Raw genomic sequence first — 22,524 nt, 5'->3', positions numbered from 1 at the left:
TTTCCACACAAACTGAATCATCTCTTCCCCTTCTTTTTCCTGTTCACCTTCTTCAACCTTCTCTCTCCATTTACGCATACAAAAATACCCACATCAGTTTTGGTCACCCGCGTACAAAAATACCCACATTAGTTTTGGTCGCCTATATCCCAGACCAAATTGAACCTAGCCCACCCCTTGTAAACCCACCGAGATGCGAGTTTGAGAGTGTCACAAGAACAACTTTAGCAAAATTTGTTAGAGTTTTAGATGCTGACATTGGCGTTAGACTACTCGAGAAGAAGATGGCACAAGCATCTATGTCTACCAAAATTAATGAAGCAAGTTGCCTCATTTGGTACTGTAACCCACCATTTTCTAACTTTTATCTGAATTTAATGAAGCAAGTCCCTTGGAAAGAGCTGAATATGGATGTGTAAAGAGAGAGAGAAAACGTTGAAGAAGGTGATGAGCTTTTGCACTACAGACTACACGTGGTTCTCTTCAGTTCTAACTCTGATGAATTGCTTGGCGTGCGTTGCACACGCTTTGGTTGGATTAGTTTATGTTTTTCTTCTTTTTAATCTTTTGTCCTTATCATTAAATAAAGTTATTAGTTGGTTTTTTATTAAAACTTAAAGTTTTGAAGCCCTTTTCATTAGTTTTTCTTTTTTATTAAAGAGTACCGTAGAATTTCCAAAAAAAAGAAAAAAGAAATATAAGACGAGTGCACATTAAACACGGCCTGACCTTAGAGCATATATGTAATGAGAGATGCAAAATTTCTTGGAATAAGCATTTTCATTTTTGATTAACCGGAAAGCTCTCATATGAATGAAATCTAATATACTCATAATGGTTAGAAAATGTAAAATTTACAATTTATTTTTATTTTTATTTTACATCTCAAAGCCGAGACCTATCAGTCAAAGAGAAAAAGGTGAATGTGGTCCAAATTACATCTCTCACTAGAGTAGATTTCACGTTTACATCTTACAGAAATATATATAAAACATATCTAAATACAAGTTTTACATTTTAAACTTTGCATCTCTCCATTATATATGCTCTTATTGATATAGAGTAATTTGGATACAATACATGCATAGCATGTGAGTAGTGCATATTATAAAGGTTACATATATGTGTGTACGCTGTAGATCGATGAGAGCCTCAATCGAGCGCTATATACATTAATCACCTTCATTAATTCACAGTTATTTTCTTAAAAACCCTAAATATTCTTAAATAAATTATGGTATATTATCATCCAGTCTATGATGGTTATAATCTTCCATGCGAGCAGTGTCATGACCATGCAGCTGGGGTAGTGCACTTGGTGCTGATGAAGATGACGGGGTGTGAGAGTACCAGTGAGACCAAAATAGATAGTTGAGGAAGTTGAGGAAGCTGAGGCCTGCCAGCAACCAATAGAAAAGGTCTAGTCTGTCTTTGTTGAGATTATTGTCACCCAGCCAACCACCACCAACGCCACCACCTGAGGATGTTGTGATCTTATTCACCAGAGAGACGAGCAGGGAGCTCAGGTAAAACCCAAATGAATAGGAGCAATAGTTCAAGGCTGTTAAAAATGCTTGCATCCCTTTCAAGGATTGTTTGTAAAAGAACTCAATGAGGCCTACGGCAGTGAGCATTTCCGATAATCCAAAGATCAAGAATTGTGGGGTGATCCAAAAAATGGAAATTATTTGGTTCGAATGTATAGCTGCATCCCTTCTCTTTTTCTCCATGATGGCAGCCGCGATCATCGAAAACGTCGCAGAAAAGAGTCCAAACCCTATTCTCATTAATGGGGAGATACCGGAATCGTGACCGGTGAATTTTCGAGCAAATGGAACAAAGAAAGTGTCATAGAGAGGGACAAGGATGAGAAGAATGATGTAAGGGATGGATTGAAGTGAAGCTGGAGGGATATGGAAGGATTTGGTTAGCTTGGTGTTCATCATACTTCCTTGTTGGACCGAGAAAGTTTGGAGCTGAGCCAAAATTGTGTTGAAAATTATGGTGGAAGCAAAAATTGGGATGACTGAAAGAAGTATTTTTACTTGCTTCACTTGAGTAACGGTGCACAATCTCCACGGACTTTCCTTTGAGTTAGTGCGATCTTGAATTTTAATGCTAGCCTTGTCCAAGAACCTGATCATCATTAATTAATTTGGAAGATATTACTTAAGCATGCGTGATTACAAGAAAACACAATACACATTTATACAAGCATTCTCAAGTAACTATCATGGCTATAGCTAGTTGTTGGACAACTACTAGGCACAAAAAACTTAAGGAAATTGGCTAAAATAATTAATGAACTAATTTCAATTGGTGAAATGATGAATTTTAGTGTCTAATTGATATGTAGTTAGTCTTTAATCGATTTATCGTCGTTGTTTTGATTTTGATCACTTTAGAAACTAGAATTTGTGAATTCACCGTTGCAGCCAATTTTCAAAAACTTAAGCTAGCACAGAACGATTGAACAATATATGTCAAGTAAAAATGACAGTCATACAATCATGTAATGCTATTAATTAGGTGTTACAATGTGGATGAATGACATTAATTTACAGTATGATATTGACATTTCAACCAAGTAATATAAATGCATTTGCAACACCACGTAATGATGTAATGGTACACCAAAAGCAAGGCGACCTTTTGAGAATCATATCAACAAAAAAAAAAAAAAAAAAAAAAAAAAAAAAAAAAAAGAGAGAAAAAATGTATAGTTCTTTAAAGGATAACGTTATCCATACAATCATTTTTATTTTTTACACATTTATTTTAATTTTTAGTTGTTAGATTAAATGAATTGAAAATGAGTAATGATAAAAAAATAATAATAATAAATATGTGTGAGAAGTAAAATTAGATATTTGAGAAACAAAAACAAGTGTGAATAAAACTATCATTCTTTTAATTTCATAACAATCTCAAAGCAATGAACGATTTTCTTAAAAGGAAATAGATCCTGAGGATCAATTGATAGCAACCCTTCGTCAAAGATCTTGCAACCACAGTTTTTTTTTATTATATATATATATATATATTTTTTTTTTTTTACATAAAATGAGGCTTGAAAATATAAAATATATTCAATTATAACTGCACAATTTTTTATCAAGGGTTGATATCAATTGATCCCTTAAATTCTCAGTGAGAAGATCCAAAGAGGATATGTTTCTATCTTAAAAAAAAGGGACTGTTTTTACACTTGGGAAAATAATTGGCCGAACTAAAAGACATGCACACGATGCATGGAAAACAAGATGCTGTCATTGAAGGTCAAAAAATAATAGAAATAAGGATATACATGCTTTCCCCTATTGTATTTGGAACATGGGTCCTCTCATAATCAATGTATTTTAATTCATTAAATTTATATATTTGGATCATTGAAATTTAATTTAATTACGAAAATTATTATAATTTTTTAAATAAATTCTTATTTATAATCATTAGATCAAATTTCAATAACTCAAATACATAAATTTAATGAATTACGAAACATAAATACGAACAGGACCCATGTCCTTGTATTCGTACCTGAACTTTTCAGTGTGAAGAAAGCTGCCAGCGTCAGAAGAGAAAGTAGCATTGTCATTTGGCGCATTGTGTTGGCTTCCATGAAGCATCTGTGGATTAGATGGACAGACCTGCTTTCTCTTTAGTATTGCAGCCACAAAAACCTAAAAGGAAAATAATAAGATATTATATATTCATTTGTTTACGTGCATGTGTAGATTCTCAAATTATTCGACAACCCACATGTTAATCTCTTGTTTTTTTTTTTTTTAAACATGATAATCCAACAAAATTGCATACCGACACATGCACATCAAAACAGTATATATATTTATAACCGATTATATGAACTATTCCTGATTGACCCGTGAGATATGTTGGATTCCATATAGATTACTAATTAATTAAAAAGATTAAATTGAAAATTTTAATTAGTAAAAGTTCAGATACCATACTTGAGCAATGGGAGTGAGTATGCTTCCTTGAGGTCGTTTGTTCCTGTAATATAGGGTGCCAGAAACCAAGCTGATCAACCCCATCGCCATGGCGGCTGCTGAGACTCCAAAGCCAACATCCATTCCAGAGTGAGTTTGGACCCACACGAGAAGAGTGAGGGCGACGAGTTCACCCATGGAAAAGGCAAAGTAGGCAGCATTGAAATAGGTGGAGAGTTTCTTGGACTGCTTTGGGTCATCTGGGTTGAACTGGTCAGCCCCGTGAGCAATCATGTTAGGCTTCATACAGCCACTCCCCAATGCCACCAAGTAAAGTGCTACGAAGAAGATTAGTGACTTGAACCCTTTTGCCACTACACACTCCTCTCCGTTATTAACGTTGCATGGGGGTGGCTTTAGCTGCGGAACATGAGCTTGGACTGACAATAATATGAAACCCTGCATGCAAGCACATGCGCACAAATTCAGCAGACATACATATATCATCATGTACAAAAATGAATCAATCAATCATTTGTTCACATGAATTAATTAATTGAGTACGTAGAGACATTACTCAATCAATAATTGTTAAAAAAAATAAGTGGTCATCATATTTGAGTATGTGATTTTATTTTTAGCGGTATTATTCTGTCACTCTAACTGACTCGAAGCATAAACAAGTTCAGCAAAGAATTTGTTGTTGAGAGAGACAGAGGGCGTGAGGGAGAGACAAAATTAAAAGGGAAGGATAAAAAAAAATAATAATAAAAAAAAAAAAAAAAAAGATAAAAATGGTGAGATCATGATGAGGGAAGGCTGAGCTTTAAGCAAGGTAGCTCACCGAAAGTTCCACAAAACCAAAGATAAGCATGGTCCAGAAACTCCCAAGATAAGAATCAGAGACGTAGCCACCAACTAGGGCTAAGAGAAAGACAGTTCCAATAAAGTTCGTCACTACGTTGGCTGAATTTGACAGAGAAAAGTGCATCTCATTTATCACGTATGTTATGAGGTTGTTCCCAACTGCAGCAATTCCCATTATCTCAAATGATTGAAGCCCTGTGTATAAAAACAAAAATATCATACAAACTTAATTACGAACGTTAAAAACATACGAAAAAGAAAAAAAAAGAGTAATGAACTAACTCCTTAATCGTAATGAATTAGTACAATCTATGGGAGAGCTTTGCTTAATTTAATAGAGTTTTAGTAAAGTTATTAAGTAGATGGCGAGTTTGACCAAATTATTATGATTAACATATTGTATAAATTAGCTCAAATCCTTCATCTTTTGATGTAAATATATCGTTATATTAAAATAAAATATCATAATAATTGGGGTGCGGCTTTCTTTTTCATTTGAGAAAAGGTGTGGTTCATAAGCTAAATCAAGAAACCATTTTCAGTGTGAGTCTGAATAATTGGTTATCACAAAAGTTATATACAGGAGAAAATGCATTCAAAAAATACCAAATGAGAGAAAGTAATTAGAAGAAGATATAGAGGATGTGGCTATACCAAGAACAAATGCAGCAGCTCTCATGCCACCATGCTTGGTAGGATTGGAAGGTCTGCCTCTCCAATCAACAGTCATCTCTTCCGCCATTTCAGATGTGTCAATGGCCTCAACTTTGTGGTTCTGCCTCCTTTGTTCCATATCTATAGATGCCCCTGCTGCTATATATATATATATGTGTGTGTGTGTGTGTGTGTCTCTCTCTCTCTCTCTCTCTCTCTCTCCCTAAATTTGGCCAAACTAGGAGGGAGAGGGAGATAGATGGGGAATAGTAAAGGAGGGCTGTTAAGGTTGTTGCCTTGTGTTGGTCTCAAGCTAGTAATTCTGAATTGGAAGCAATTGGGTTGTTCTAAATTTATAAGCCAAGAGCCAAGCTCCTTGTGCCGTGGGATTGTAAGTAAAACCAAAATATTAAATCCACACGCACTATAACCATGTGGATAACACTTCATCCAGGAAAAAAAGGCTCCGCGCAGCTACAAGTCCCAACTTCCTATCTAGCTAGCTTTTTCTACCACTAATGATCTCATTAGAGTACAGCTCCAATGTTCTTTTCTAATTGAGCTAATAAGTTAAATTTAAGCACTAATAATCTTACTAATTAAGAGTGTCTCCGACGTGCTTTTTAGTTGAGCTCTTAAGTTAAAAGACTTACTCAAGTTTAGTTATGGTTCCTAAACAGCTAAACTCTGATAATATAGCTCATAGGGTCCTCCAACTCCACCTAGTGTAGTCCTTCCGTTTAACTCCGTTAGTTTTTCTGTCAAATATAAAGTTAAAATAGTAATCTGACCTCACAAAATTAGAGAACTAAAACTAGAAGAAAAAAAAAAGAAAAGAAGTGAGGGTGATTGGATTACACGGTCTGGGGGTTGTTTGGGGTTGTACTGTATGAGGGAGAAGGAGGGGGAGGTTTGGGATTGCATGATATGGGGGAGGAGGAGAGGAGACCAGAGGATCGAGGAATTATCCATGAGACAAGGTTGGTTGAAGCAGGCGTGGTCTACACTCTCCATTGCATTGTTATTCTTACTGGCAGCTTGACTAGACAGAGTAAAAAGTTGTCGGTAAATGTTGAAAATCACTTTATACATGTTGAAAATCACTTAATTTCTTCTAGTAAAGTTATTGTTTTCCAATAAATTTCCTGTTTTTGATTGAACTCCAAACCCTCCTTTTAACAATGAAAAAAAAAAACTCCAAACCCTAAGAATTTGCTCATTAATCCACGACAACGGCATCAAACTTGAGAGTCAAAACTTGAAAGTCCACTCAAAAGTCTCGAGGCATCCAAACCTAAAACTTAATTCAGGTTAGAGAGATCATCTTTTTAGATCATATTTTATAGATCACAAAATGTAACGGTTGATGATTAGATTTCTTCTTTAAACCAGTATCTGTCGATTGTTGAAAACCTATCGACCACTACAAAATCACTTCCGATAAGAGAATAACTGCATGATAAACTAGCTACTAAACACACTACAGAATCACTCCCGATAAGAGAATAATTGCATGATAAACTAGCTACTAAACGGAAAAGACTTTTGAGTGCTCATTATTCAAGAGGATACTCCACGTGTCATAAAATAAGTGAATGAATACGAAAAAATATAGTATTTCATCTGCTTGTATTATGATATGTGGAGTATCCCTTGAATATCAGTACTTGAAAAAATCTCTCCTAGTAAACAATTGATCTTCTTAACACATGGCATTAATGTATGAGTTTGGCGGCAGGTGAACTCTGTGCTCAAATTCATACCTACTACTACGGTATTTATTGTACATATGAATGTGTTTATTATATATTTTTGGTGTAAGGTGTGGTTTGATACATTGACCCAAAAGCTAAAGGTATGGTTTGATCTTCAAGTACAAGGAAATATGTTATACATGTGTTGAGTAATAAGGGGGAGACAAAGTGGAGACACAACATATGAACATACTAAGTGGATCCCAACACACATAATATTACCACTGCTATATCCTGTTTTCCTACCACACCTTCAAGTCAATATATATCCACATCCAAAAGGTGTTTGTTATTGATTGGTGTCCTTTTTTTTTACCAATTGATCACCACTAGGCACTACCACTATGGAAAGTGAGGAAGACTATTTTTACTCCCGTTCACTCGGATTTAGATCAACTCTAGATCTCTGTTTCCGTAGTTCCGGGTCAAGAGATTCTGATTGTGCAAGAGAGTGAGAAAGAGATCCGGATTGTTCAAGTTTGTAGAATTTTGTGAAGTGGACCAATGAATAGGCTAACAAGGGTGGTAAAATTGAAATTGAATAGTCAGAATCTCTTGATTTGCAAGTTTTATACACAGAAATATGGAGTGGAACTCATTCCCTTTTAACTCCTCAATCAACAATTCCATCACTTAATTAAATCTTGTTTGGTAAGTGACTGTCAACTTTTGTAGGAATTGCGTTGTATATTCTTTGGAAAAGAACAAGAAGCCGCAAGACTTTTGGTAAAAGTTCTACCTTATTTGTTTTGGAGATAAAGTTGGATTATAATGATATATGATGGCCATTGCAGTCGATTACCGTATTGCTTCAACCATGCACAAAATGAATTTGAGGGAAAGAGTGTCTTGTGGGAATATCCAAACGACCTTGTCACAATGTTTGGATGCACTAACTAGTAAAAATGGACCACATCGGGTGACTGTAGGGAGCACATCAATTTTTTTACGATACAAGTGATATTTTACTCTAAACGAAATTAAGAGGAGAGGGTAAACACATAGCACAGTCGTTTGAAGATGAATAATCTAATTAACCACCAGATTGAACAATTATAGGTTTCACCAGAATAAAAAAAAGCACCCAGAATAATAAACACTGCAGGCTTTTACAATTTGGCCATATATATGTGCTATATATATTGGTATATAGACAATATATGGTTAGCGTAGGCAGATTAGTTATAAAGTGGACATATGTACTCCTCTTATGCCTCTGAGATCATTGTCTTGAGCAAAAATTTGTTGCATTATCTTTTGTCTTACATCGACAAATGTTAGATATGTCTAATTAGTGGGGAGAGCATTAGCAAATAACAATATTGCAATTACATGTTTAAGGCATTTAATTAATTGCCCCAATGGAGGGTTTAGTGTGTGCATCTTGTTTAATTAACATGTGATGTGCTTAAAGAAAGAGTGACTTCCAGCCACGTAGGCGGTAGGCCACGGAAGATGTAGTGGACGGAAACTTGGTGTGATTTTCAACCCTTGGACTTGGGTGGTGGTTTCTTCTGTGCATACACCAATAGTCCACAGTAGCCTGAACTTGGACCCTTTTTTTTTTTTTTTTTTTTTTTTTTTTTGTAACATAGAAGGTATTCTCATGCAGTCTTGGTATCACTATCACATGATGGGACAGTGTATATTGGATTTTAACATTTAACTTTTAAATCAAATGGTACACCAAAACAAAACTAATAACCATAAAAATAAAAACCGTATGAGTTCAAACTCGAATTAAAGTTAGTGTATGCCAATATGTCAACACACGAAGAAGTCAACAGTTGGCCGAACTTGGACATAAGTCATCTCATGAGCCTCACGCATGTACAAATGAAAAAGCCACTTTTGGAGCGTTTGGACCAAATAAAAAAGGGCAGGAGCATTATCATAAATTTATTAATTCTCTACACCATAGTCGACCAGTTTGAAAATATGTAGGAATGTGTATTTGTTAAGGTCAAAAAGTCCCTTAATTGGATCGATTGAGGAGAAAGTTGGTAGGTGGACATGCACAACTCTAAAGGCTAAAGTAAGCTAAGCTAGCTAAACCTAGTAAGAGCATTCTCAGTTAGGGGTTTTATATGAGGCAGGAAAAATGATGGATATAATCTATTTTAGCATTTCGAGGAATCTTGGAGGTTTTATAAAAGAATCTTTTTCAATAAGGAGCTATATATTTCAGGCTCTATATGAGGCTATATATATTTATTTATGTAGTAATTTGATTAAGTGATGTTTTTTTTTTTTTTTTTTGTGTTAGCTTTTCTTAAGTTGATTTTTAGACGTGTTATCTTAATTTTTTTTTTATAGACCTTTCAACCTAATAAGTTCAAAATGTGACAAAGTTAGATTTAATCACTTATGAATTGTTCATTGGATTAGATTCTCTTACCTACCGTTGAAAGAAACAAACCCTCACTTCGCCCTCTAAAATAATTTGATTTTTCACATATAACACAACAATTTACCTAGCACCAATTGGTAAATTAGTATCATACAATTTCATCCACCAATGCCCATGAACGTTAAATCAATTTGAAATTTAAATTCTTATGGAATTTAAAACAATCATTAATTAGCCAAATTGCAAGAAAATAAGTAAGAAAAAAGAATTAAAAAAGAATAATAAAAGGAGAGTATAAGTGTATTCACAAGTGGAGGGAAAGTGATAGAATTTTGCTCGTATGGGTTGCTACTTTTGTTGTGGGACCCATTATTTTTTGGGGCTAGATGTAGCTCGATTTTATGCCACCCAAGAAAGGAAGTTGCTAGCCCCGGTGGTGAATTTAGCCTCATTTTCCGGCTCATTGAGGATGAAATTTCTCGCTAAAGCTTGAAATGTAGTAGCCTCGTGGAGGATAGGGCCCCCATTGGGATGCTCTAAGTTATTGGAGAGGAGAGGCTTCAATTCCTTCCACTTGTTTTCTTGTCTTGTGATGAAATGATTGCTAGCTTAGCTGGTCATGCAATTCACCAATCGACATTTTTAAATGCCTTATTACCCATTTGAAGCTATATACATCTTCAACGATATTCTAACATTACTCAACATCTTGTTTTCCATATGAGCTTTTACATTAGTTTTTTTATTATGCTAGTGCTGCTTTGGCGTTAGTTGGTATATAATATACAGGTCAGTGCGGACATTGTTTAGCCGTTTTTTTTCCCTTTATATGGAGAAATTTCCACATGTACTAAGAACATAAGTTACGTGATCTTATCATTTTACGTTGTTGTTTACCGTAACTTTAGAGATTTCAATATTAAGATCCAGATTACCTATCAGATCATAACTATTGCCAATGAGAATTTCTCTTAATTAAGATAATTCTTGCTATAATGATCTCAAATTCAGAGGCTATGAACACTAAAATAATTATTTAGGAAGCTACAGCTCTCAATCGCATTTTTTTAGGCCTTAAAATTTTAGGTTTGGTATTCTTTTTCAGTGAACTTCATGCCATTTAAAGTTGGAGAAATCCTGAGAGAGAGAGAGAGATGATACCAAATTGGCATCGTTTAGGGACTTTAGTTAGTCTCTATCAACCCTTACCCTTGAAGTCCAAAATCTCAGTAAACACTAAACGGATTTTAAGGAAAAACCATGAACACACACCCACCACCATTACCAGTACCACCACTGTCACCATCAATCCCACCGACCGTCTCTGCCCACCACCACCACCACCACCACCACCATCACCATCACATCCCCCACCACCCTAGTCCACGAGTTTCTTGAACAAAATGATGCATCAGAAGATAAGAGTGGCCACTTCCTATGGATCACAAGAATCTTGCTACATCACCTCGGATTCTAAATCATTTTCTCTGCCAAGTAATTCAAATGCACATTCACTACTATTTGCTTCGCTTATCTCAATTTCATTTAGTGTGAAATATTCCTCAGTAATACCGTACAAATATACGGAGTAAGGCACGTCACACTAACTTCTCTTACAAACACACAATTTTAGTACAAATCGAATGAATAAGGATCAAATCTACCATTAAACGGATTCTGCGAGAGGGTTAAATATTTGATAGTTTTTCCATTCGTAACTTCTTCTTAGAAAAGGACTGTTCACAGTATCCAGAGAAAAGACAAACCTATATAAATGGCATACCTGCTACACAATTTGTGTTTCAAACATGATAAGTCAAATATACAACCTTGGTGATTCATCTGTAGTAGAAATCAAAGTTGAATTGCTTTTAAGTCAGGGTTCGCCGGTTGAAAGACTCCACTGTTAAGTTGGCAGTGAAAGCTGGGATTGAATTCAACTTCCGAATAAATATCTCAACCTGCAAAATGTTATCTCAGATTAGTTGACAAGGTAACTCCAGTAGTTCACAACCACAAACCACATTGAAAGATTTAAACTTAAGTCCCTGAAGAAACATCCGACTCTTTTGAGTACCATATTGACTCAATGAACAACTCATGGTAATTTCTTTTGACCAAATCGCTTCTGTAAAAATTACTTTTACAAAAGAAAAGCAATTGTAGGCTCAATGGAGAAGCGTGTGTGTGTGCGTGTGTGTTTTTTATTTTTTATTTTTATTTTTTTGTGGAAATGCTAATAGTTCATTTTCCAACCCTCAAAGTAATTCCTCACGAAATCAAAACAAAAGGTTGGTTTGCTCCCCTCCGAAACAAAGGGAATGAAAGAAAGCAAAAGCAAAATAAAGGGAAACGGGGAAACTAAACCTGGACACCAAACATAATAAGTACAACTACTGCTGAAACCATCTGTCAGATCATATGAAATATGAATCATGGACGTATATGGAATAGAGTGTCCCTAATTGAATCCTCAAATAATGTGGTACAGTTTGGATCACCCAGAGACGAAGAAACAATAGTCCTACCAGTACAGAAGCATGCAAAAAAAAAAGTTCTAAGATTAGAAAAACATCATGCTCCATACCTGTTGAGATATCTCAGACTGCGAGGTGTAATCATTTGCCTGTTCAATCAAACAATAATATGATTATATTTCTTCCGGCATTTGTTTTATTATGAACTCAAATACAATAACAAAAAGAAAATTGAGATGTCCCCCAAAAATATGCTTGCTGTGTTTCCTTACTGAAATCTTAAGGACCAAAATAGCTTTAAAAAGGCATAAGAAAATGACTTCATATAATACGATCTTACCAAAATGTTTGTGCTCCCTGATTCATATTCAAATTCAAGCTTCTCATCATCACTTTGCGCATATATAGATTGGAGGGTAAAACGTGTAACAGGGATTCCATTGGGACGCTGGTGTTCATCCATCACAATCTGCAAAATTGTAATCAAAAGTTAATCGTTACAGTTTCACAATGGCCCATGCAGGTCTCAAATCTGCCTAGGAATGACACTTAAAGCAAGATAAACAATTGGCCATGAAAAATTGGTAATAAATCTCATGATCTCAACTATTTATGCTCTCAAACTAGATCATATCATAGCAAATGTAAACAGAGACAACTTATTAATTCAACATGTTAATAACTTAAACTTTATATGATTGATTCTCAGTGTTAGTAAAGCATATAGACATAAGAATCAACTTTAAACCTGTTAATAGAACTTAGCAAAAGATGAACTTTGAACACTATAAAGTTTTTACCTTGGCAGTGATATTAGTAGTTTCAAGTTTTCACTACTTTGGCATTTATCTTGAATGCATACTAATATCAATGCATCTAACAAGAACGGATGGATTAATCCGTGGCATGAATAAATCAGTTTCATACGCATGGTAATGAAGATATACTGAGATAAATGCACCTTATATATAAGACTTTTTCAGCTCCAAAACCAGACATTATTTCAAGCTATGTTCAAATTTCAAAGTGGGAAGTTGGAAACCTTTTACCGTCTCTATAAATATTATATTAAATTTTCAATTACTAACTCTACAATATTTCATTATTGTACTTTCTTATTATAATGATTCCTCACCATGTTAGCTGGAATGCCATGTTAACTGGAATACAAGTCATATGCAAATTAAAGTAAAATGAGCAACATCTATGATATACCTTGTAACCAAAGAGCTCACAACATGCCCTCCTGAACACTGAAATTCGGTCGGCAAAAACAGTCTTGTACCTGTTCCATGGGTAAATTCAAATGTTTAACCTAAAAGTTGTATTATAGTTTAGGTAAACTGTGAACATACAATGAAAAGGACACCAAAAAAAAAAAAAAAAAATATATATATATATATAGAAGAGCTGCCTCCTCTCACAGTAAGCCCACCCAATAACTTAAATCTAATGCAATCTTCTTACATCTGCCAAACCAAATAAATTAGCAAAAGTGGGGAACCCCAAGACTGGAATATGCTAAGTTTTCTTAAAACCTTAGGCTAAAAATAGGTACAGCAATGTATACCAAAGTTCGCTCATATTAACAATATCCATCAGTCACTCACCTTTCTTCACGTTTTTCCAGAGTTGCAATTTGTTCTTTCAACTGCACTATCTTCCCAGATATGTAGGAATCCACCAATGTTCCAGCATCACCTGAATAGTTCAAGAGAATGAAGCAATGCAAATAAACTCAGTACAAAATTGCATGACGAGACAAATAAACATCTGACTTAAATAGTCAAAAGATAACAACAATGTAATATCTTCTAATTTCTACGTTAAGTTATACCTTCTTGATGTAAATTAGAACACTGTTATGGAGCAAGTATGGTGCTGTCCACAATTTACGCCAACAAAGGTGCCAACGAGGGTGACAATAATAGCAATGGTAACAATGGAGGTAGATGAGGACAATCGTGGCAATCAAGGTATTGCTGGTGGTGGGGTTAGTTTGGTAGTTGTGGCAGCAACTTGAAAGCCATATATATTATTATGGTATCAGTTAATGGGGGATCTTTGGACCTAAAGTACCATGTTAAAGCCACTCCTAGAATCCAAATCAATTGTTTAGTTTCTATCAATTATTTAGTTTCTAGAACAGCGTACTTTAGTAATATGACAATTTAAAACTTATTTTAATCCCCAAACTCATCTGAGAGACTGAGACTCTCATCCATGCACAGCCAGAGCAAATCTGAGACAACAATATAATGCTCTTAACCATTCATTTCTAAGACAGGAACCTTAAAAAAGAAATTTTTTTCACATAAATTTCTCTTTAAAAGAACTGTGCGTCTTACCTGATTGACTTTTCAATTCTTCAACAGCTTGTAACTTCTCCTTTGTCTTCTGTAACTCAGTTTGTAATGCCTCAATAGTTTGTTTTGCTTCATTATCAACCGTAAGAGTATTCACCATTCTTAAAACTTTAGTATTTGCAGCAGAGAAATCGCCATGACCAATCTGTGGAAGCAAAAGATCTCAGAAATTACATAATCGAATTGCACTTTTTTCTGCTCATCTGGCAGGGTTTAGATTGCTTGGTTGCAACTGCAGTTCCTTTTGGGATCGGCCAGTTAGCACAAGAGAGCCATTACATATCTGACATTAGTTTTTTATTGGACAAATCTTTCAATTCCTTAAATATTTGTAAGATAGGATTCTCATTGCATGAAAAAAGAATCTGCAGGGAAGTACAAATAACGGACAAACTAGAGTAATAATGATATTTTCCTAAGGGAAGAGCTTGGTGGCATAGTCCACAAAAGTTCAAGGCTCAGCCACCATTCAAACCCAGGCAGTGCCCCTTTAATTGCCAAGAAAAATTAAGATCATAATGTTCATATCAATAATGCTCCAAATAAATATGGCACCCACCTTGGACTCCAGCAGAGCGATCTCTGAACGAAGTCGATCGCTCTCCCTCTCCAATGACTTTATTCTTCTAGCGTCATTGTTCAACCTCTCATTAAGCAACTTTATTTCTTCACGTTGACTACTATTAACTTCTTTTTGTTCACACAGACCACATTCCAATTCTTTAATGTAGGCCTCTTTCGTTGCAAGTGATGATTCAACCTCCTGCATGTGCAAACGAGGAAACCAAACAATGAACTTAAACAGAGATTCCTTGAATTAGAAATAGTAAAGAGAAGAAATTCTGTGACCTGAAGAAAAGTTTGACTGGCTGCTTCATCTCCAGCTTCATCATTCTTTGCCGACTTCAGTCCATTAAGGACATTTCTCAACTTATCTCTTTCCTCAGTAACCATAGAGAGCTGCATTTTAATACTTCCTTCAGCATACATTCTTAAAAGATAATTAGTATAGTTTTTCTCAACTTTCTTTTGGGACTGACTTGTACAAAAAATGGAATGTTAGAGCTCTTGATACGCTAGAATGATAATGCTTTTTTTTTTTCAACCACTTTTTCTGTACTTTTAAATATATAAATCTGAGTCCCAGCAGATTTTTGTATGACCTGGTGAGAAGTTAAAACACCTTGAATAACGACTTCACTTTTGAAAACATTGATCTATATTCTGTACTGCCTTTCGAAGTTGTTAGATTCATCAACTTACATTGCATTTGCTTGACAGGATGGTTAAACTCCTCCCCCCCCCCTCCCCGGCACAAAAAAAAAAAAAAAAAAAAAACCCCCTTCCCCCTCCCCCTCCCCCACAACACCAAGCCATAGTTACCTTGCATGTTCTACCAAACTCTTTTGCTCTTCGTTGAGAGAGCCAAGCTTTAATTAAATTTCCAAAACCCTTAATGTGAAAGGATACTAAACTAATGACCAATAGACTTAAAATTATTCATGCATAAATGAGAAAAGAAAAAGCTACACCGGTCACACATGAACCTTAATTTAGAGAATACAAAAGCAACCAGTGCAGAGCCAGAATGATGCAGGATGAAATAAAATTTGTATTTTAAGCATATCAATTACGCTTATTATATTTAGTATTACTTATTACAAAAGAAATGTAGGTGTTAATTACAAATCATTTAAAATCTAATTATTACAGTTTCCTGTCATATTATGACCCCTCAAATTGTCTATATAAAGAGACCCTACAATTATTGAGTTCAATCTCCAGGCATGTTGATTGAAATTATTATGAATTGGTTCAATTTACCCCAATTTTCTCTTTATTCTAGAATCTAGATAAACACTACAATTATAACCCTATATTGACACCAGGCCCTCCCTACACGCGCACACCCACCCAACCCCAAAAATAAAAAAAAAATTAATTAAAGCTTCTGAAGCAGAAACTTTGAGGGATTGTACAGCAGTAGGAGAATACAGAATAAGCTTAGCAACAGCCTGAGTGAAAAACTAAATAAATAAGAAAAAGATGGCATAAAAGTAAAACTACATGGTCACACGCTTACCATCAATTCAATGTGCTTAACCTCTGATTTTGATACATCGACCTTCTCTTTGGCCAGTGTAGCCTCTATTTCAGCATTTTGTTTATCAATTTTTGCAGCATCTAGAGCTACCTCCAATTGTTTCAAGGCAGCATTAGCCTCACCCACTTTCATCATGCTATCAATTACCTCTCTGCATTAAATGAAAAAAATGTTCATCAATGGGGACCGAAAAACATTTTGCACAAACAAATCTCAGATTAAATAACAAATAAGAAAATTTATTTTGCACTGTTTGGTGGGGATGATGAGGACAGAACTTGATAACCTAGACAGTACATATAAACACTACAACTACACAAACTTGAAACCCACGTTAACAGATCAAGCATAACTAGAAGAAAAAGAACGGAAAAATTCTCAGTCCTAACCTCACCGGCTCAACACCCCCCCCCCCACCCCCAAACACCACACCACACCACAAATAATATACAAAGTTGACAGGGCCATTTGAACCTTCCGCAATTGTTCCAAACACCAAACACCAAACAAACAAACAGACATGGTGTCATGGGGTGAAAACCAGAACACTGAAAGAAGACTAGAGATGATTTGAAGATTTCCAATCACTGAAATTAAGCACACGGTACCAGCTCATTCTAGACCATCTACTATGAAGTCTTCCTACTCGAACAATTATTCATAGTATCACGTTATGCATACATCACATAGTACCAGAAATCATCTACTTCCTAAGAAATGTATATAGCAGGTACAGTTATTCTAGGGTCTAAACAAAAGAGACGTACCCATGCAATACAATACACAGTTTTTAACATTTAGTTTTAAATGTTTAATATATTCAGCTCTGCTGGATTGCTGGGAAGTTATCCACCAATAAATTCCAATACCATTGATGTTGTACCAGATGTTCAATTTTAATCAACAACAACAACAAAGCCCTTTCCCACTTAAGTGGGGTCAGCTAAGATGTTCAATTTTAATCAACTAATAAAAAAGTCACACTAGGGCAATCCTGGCCGCCTAAACAAAAATAAACAGATAACAAAAAATAATGGAAGAAGAAGAATAAGAAGCATCAAGGAAAGCCTCACTGTTTAGGTCCATGATTTATGAGTTTATTAATTCTCCTAAATGATCTAACAATGCTGGTTCAAAGTACTGAAATGAGCTATTCCCATACTTTTGTAAGGCTGCAAATTTAACAGGTACATCCTCAGAACATGACACGCCTGGAATGTCTTGACTTATCAACTTCCAAGATGTCAATTCATCCTCCAACTTCTTCATACTAAGCTGTAATTCTTGTAGTTTGGATAACTCTGCCTCTGCCCTCTCTCTACGGCCCTTTTCTTCCAACAATTTTTCCTTCAATAACTCAACATTTTCATGAGCCAACTTCAGCTTTCTTGCTTCCCTCACTTCAGCATCCTAAGAATTTAGAAACAAAACGAGGGACAGTACTTCGTTATATAATAGTCAAGAAAAAGATATTAGTACACATCTAGAAAAGATGAAATCAGTTGTACACAACTCTCTTTCAAACGAGAGCTTCTCAAAATCCATTCAAAATTGAAACCAAAAATCCTAACAGCACAAGACGAAAATTCTCCGCCAAAGTATTTAAAAAATTTCTTTTTGTTCAGTATAATTTCTTTTATTCCAAATGATAAACTTTTGTTTTATTATTCTTCATCTTCTCTAATAATACAAAATCTATGATGAAAATATAAAAGGTTGATGAGGCAAAACTCAAACTACCACAGCTAGCATAACAATATACTCTTTAACCCCAAGGCCAAATGGCCAAATCACATTACCAAACAAACATTGCACTGACTAAGTATGAACCATTCAACATATACAGACAGATTGGCTGCCCGATCACTAATGTTTAGAATTTTATGAACTGAAGTCCAAACCAAAAATTAAACTTTCGAGGAGCTGAAGATTTTTGTGAAAAACTTCATGGAAAAATATTTAAGAATGATCATCAATCAACTTCATAGAGAGCCTGAAGATTCAATAGGAAGAAACAATTTTATTCATTAGAAAGAAAAGATCAACAATGAAAACTTACAAAGTTTCTAAGCTCTTCTTGCAGATGTTTAACTAGAATATTATTCTCCGTGGATTCAACTTCTTGAAAAGTAAAACTCGACAGTTTCTTCTCCATTTCGCTTTTTTGTTGCACGCACTGAAAAATAAAGATGAATTAAAAGAAAAATTGATCAACTCGTGGCAGTATAAGACAAATCCTAATATTATACAAAATGACAATTCAATATCAAGGCCAAGCTGACCCAACAAACAAATAAATTATAAAGGAAAAGGTATAACTGCAGTTGGCATTGCAAACGGACAGGTGATGATGTATGTATGAGAAAGATATTCCACAGAACATATCAACTGGTGTCTAGGAGCGATAGAAATAAGAGATCTACCTCGCTAAGTTGTTTCTTAATATCATCCAGCTGCTTTTTCAATAGCTCTGATTCTTTCTCAGCATTATGAGCTCTGCATTCCATTCGTTCAAGCTAAACAAGAATGGGGAAAGTTGAATGGTTGTTGATGTTCATAACTTCATACAGACTATAAAACTAAATCAATCAAAACCACCACTCACATCTGCAGTTATTCTAGACACAGAAAGCTTGGATTCTCCTTTCAGCTGGGAAAAATCGTTATTGAGACGCTTTTTTTCCCTCTCTATGCTTTCAGAAAGATGTCTCAGTTTCCCCTCTACAACACTTGCTTTCTCCTCAGCCAAAGCTGCTGAAGACTCAGCTTTCATGCGAAGGTTCATTTCATTTTGAAGCTTCACCTGATATTTGAAATGTGATATGCTGAGTGGGACAGAAAAAAACTGTTTGGAATTCCAAACAGGGAACAAAATAAAACTAGGAAGAAAAACAGAGAGAACAACTGAATCATTCTTTTGGGACAACCAAATGGTGGAGGAAGTACCCATCATGGATAAAGGTTCAAGCATACATATACCTCAAGTTCACCGTTTGATTGTAATTGTTTAGTCAATCTTTGATGAGAATCGTGCACCTCCTTCAAAAGCTGCTCCTGCAGAGCCTGTTCACGTCCCTTTGCAGCAGCAAGTTCTTGTTCCGCATACAAAAATTGATCCAGATATTTCTTCCTCTCAGATTCTGCAGCACATGTAACTAATGAGGGACACAAACAAAAAATGGATAATCTAAAGAGTTTCCAGATGGTTAGCTTTGCAAAAAACAAAGGAATTCTGATTTTAAGGAAAAGAACTTATCTTACCAATGCTATGAAATAAATTCACGTGCATACATGATAAAGCAGTTGCAAACAAGAAAGAAACTATCTTGTGTTGTATTGTTGGCGTTCTAGTAACGTCAATGAGTCCAGGACTTTTCTCTACTCTTAAGTTAGTCATCCATGATTGCCAATATTGTCTATTCTATCCTCAGTATGGAAAGAAAAGGTTTGATAGATTATATGCATCCTACTCTTAGAAAATAAGACTGAAACAAGGGAATTGAAATTTTTTCTGTTGGGTTACCACGACTAAGCTCTCCTCATGTGTTGACCTAAACGAAACACCCAAGATCTTCTTCAACCCTTAAACTTCATTCCTTGAAGCTTCTTTTAAACCCCAAGTTCGCTTAAGCCGCAATTTCTCATTCTTTGCAGTCCTAATCCTTTTTCTTACCAAATTAAAATTGTACAAATCCACAAGTATTTCCTACAAATTTTAGCACTCAAATAGCCTCCCGCACAGTTTCAAATCACAAAGTATTTCTGCTGCTTCAACCAGTTTCTTTGTTTTACCATCTTTATTTGTCTTTCATACTTCTTTTGAAGCTTAAGTTGTCCTACAAACCGTGAACTTCTTTCTTTACAACCATAACCCACTACACCACATGTTCATTTTGCTAAACGAAACCCACAACATAAGAAAATTTAGGCTAAGAAGGCCTGTCCCTACATGAAGACATACTCTGATCAAAATAAGAAAATTTAAAATTCATTAAGTTTGTCACTTGTTGATACGGAAATCTTTACATAGTTACGAAACCACCATATTACACCATTAGTTGATCCAATCAAGTAAAGAAATGTTTTTTTTCGAATATTTGTGCAACAATAACAGTGAGTTTGGAAACGAAAACTTTGCAATTCCTATTCAGCCTGCAAGAAGCGAACAGAAGTAGAGCATTGAACTGTGACTGTGAGAACCACAATTATGAAAAAAAATTGAGAAACTGAAGGGGAAAGAGCAATGTTGAGCAATGTAGTGGAAAATCAAATTCAAAGAACCCACCAACTCTGCAAAAGTTCTCATTTAAAGCTGCCAATTTAGATTGATAATCAGAAGCTTGCTTCTCCGCGTCGCTCAAGGCATCTATAAAGTCTGATTTAACCTGTGCCAAAGGAATGGAAAAGGGTTCCTCTTAGCAATAAATATGCAATAAAAGAGGAATACACTGCAGTAAGGTCTACAAGCAAGAGAAACAAAACACAGATGATCGTCCTAAATCCACATTTGAAAATAGCTTCCGGCCAATAGGACTCGTATATACTAGATTTAGCTGCCAGAATGAAATACTCAAATACAGCTATGGAAAATTGGATGAATCAATTACATTAAATATCATAGATTATCAGCAAACAATCATATAATTGATTCATTTGTTACGGATTGAAAGGGCAATTAGGCGGCACTGGCGAGAGAGAGAGAAGAGAGGGAAGCATTAATACCATTTGGCGGCATTGGTAGGTGCAGAGCAAGTGGTGGGAGGAGGAATCCGGAGGTGGAAGGGAAGAAGAAGGAGGAGGAGGGTCGTCCTCGAAGATGACGAGCGCGCCAGGGCCTGGGGCAGGCGGTGGGGTCTCCGTCTCCGGCGCCGCCGCCCGTTGCTTCTTCGTCGGGGGAGTTCTTACTATCATCTTCAACCGATCCTTAACCTAAACCCCTCTCTCTCTCTCTAGCAGCACAGCACAGAGAAGGAGAGAGAGTGGTGGGCTAATTTAAACGCAGAGGGCGAGGGCGCCCTTTCGTGCCACCGTCTTTTCTTTCTTTCTTCTTTTCAAGTTTGAAACTCAAACAAATTTTTCATTAAGATAGGAACACGAGTGTGGGATATCACTAATACAAGTAAAGGGAAATTTTATTTTTTAAGTTATTGATTTTTTATCACATATATCTTATTATTTATATATAATAATATGTGATATATCATTTCGTGTATCAATTTCAGTAAAAAATCTCTCCCGCAGCTGCAACTACAAATCTTCCTTAACACAATTGATCTTTTCATAATGAAATTCCCTTTTTCGCCTTGAAGGGACAAAGTTGGTGTTATTTTATTTTCATTTATTTTTCCTTTTTGTCCGCGGGCTTGGGCTTTCATACAAACTCGTTATTTTGCTTTGTTTTTAAGGAAAACTAACGGAAAAGGTTTGAAAATTTTGAGTTTTAATGATAAGTGCAAAATAAAGGGTAAAGTGAATAGTACTAAGATTGACTTTTTAGTGTACAAATATGATTTTTCGTTAAAATAAACAGTACCGTGGGCTTTTCGTTAAAACTTCCTTGTTTTTATACAAACAATAATACAGGAAGAAAGCAGAATTGGACGTGAGATCTAGGGGGCAAAAGAAATTGTTTTGAATTAACTAAGGGGGTGTATTCAATTGGGATTTTGAGAGATTTAATTCTTTTAATGAATCTAGTGGTATTCAATCAGGATTTTAAGTGATTCTCTGAAATTCAATGTGTAATCAATCAGGATTTTAAGATAGTTTATTAAAATCCTTATAAATCCGGGTGTATTCAATTAGAATTTTAAAGAAGTTTATAACATTCCATGTGTATTTAATTAGAATTAGAATTTAAAGAATTTGGGAAAATTGAGGAATTATAGGGAATTAGAGATATTTTGTAGTGTATTTTAAGCATCCACAGATCTCACCTCTTCCCATGAGATTTCGAGGGCATTGAATCAATATTTTACATGAAATCTCTACAAATTAGT

At 35.3% G+C, this 22,524-nt stretch overlaps 2 protein-coding genes across 2 annotated transcripts; both read right to left on the bottom strand.

Annotated features, from left to right (window-relative positions):
* Positions 1 to 1,008: 1,008 nt before the first annotated feature.
* On the bottom strand, positions 1,009 to 6,122 carry LOC103946407 (protein NRT1/ PTR FAMILY 4.3). The gene is made up of 5 exons (XM_009357106.3): positions 5,475 to 6,122; positions 4,798 to 5,015; positions 3,975 to 4,412; positions 3,541 to 3,683; positions 1,009 to 2,136 (listed from the first exon to the last, which is right to left on the bottom strand). The coding sequence occupies exons 1-5, from the start codon at positions 5,611 to 5,613 to the stop codon at positions 1,233 to 1,235; spliced, it is 1,842 nt and encodes a 613-aa protein (XP_009355381.2). The 5' UTR covers positions 5,614 to 6,122; the 3' UTR covers positions 1,009 to 1,232.
* A 5,141-nt stretch (positions 6,123 to 11,263) lies between these two features.
* On the bottom strand, positions 11,264 to 21,598 carry LOC103946406 (mitotic spindle checkpoint protein MAD1). Its single transcript, XM_048581725.1, has 16 exons — positions 21,248 to 21,598; positions 20,811 to 20,910; positions 19,505 to 19,665; positions 19,131 to 19,328; positions 18,949 to 19,041; positions 18,585 to 18,701; positions 17,688 to 17,935; positions 16,505 to 16,676; positions 15,271 to 15,381; positions 14,981 to 15,184; positions 14,404 to 14,566; positions 13,666 to 13,756; positions 13,271 to 13,340; positions 12,396 to 12,524; positions 12,166 to 12,204; positions 11,264 to 11,539 (listed from the first exon to the last, which is right to left on the bottom strand). Exons 1-16 carry the CDS (start codon positions 21,434 to 21,436, stop codon positions 11,450 to 11,452), a joined length of 2,175 nt encoding a protein of 724 aa, XP_048437682.1. The 5' UTR covers positions 21,437 to 21,598; the 3' UTR covers positions 11,264 to 11,449.
* Between the last annotated feature and the right edge of the window lie 926 nt (positions 21,599 to 22,524).

This window comes from the organism of the source record quoted next, unplaced genomic scaffold, assembly GCF_019419815.1.
Source record: "Pyrus x bretschneideri cultivar Hongxiangsu unplaced genomic scaffold, Pyrus_bretschneideri_v1 Contig17, whole genome shotgun sequence".
In the NCBI taxonomy this organism is placed as follows: domain Eukaryota; kingdom Viridiplantae; phylum Streptophyta; class Magnoliopsida; order Rosales; family Rosaceae; genus Pyrus; species Pyrus x bretschneideri.
Note: the sequence above shows the minus strand (reverse complement) of the source record. Positions and strands in the feature narration are given on the sequence as shown.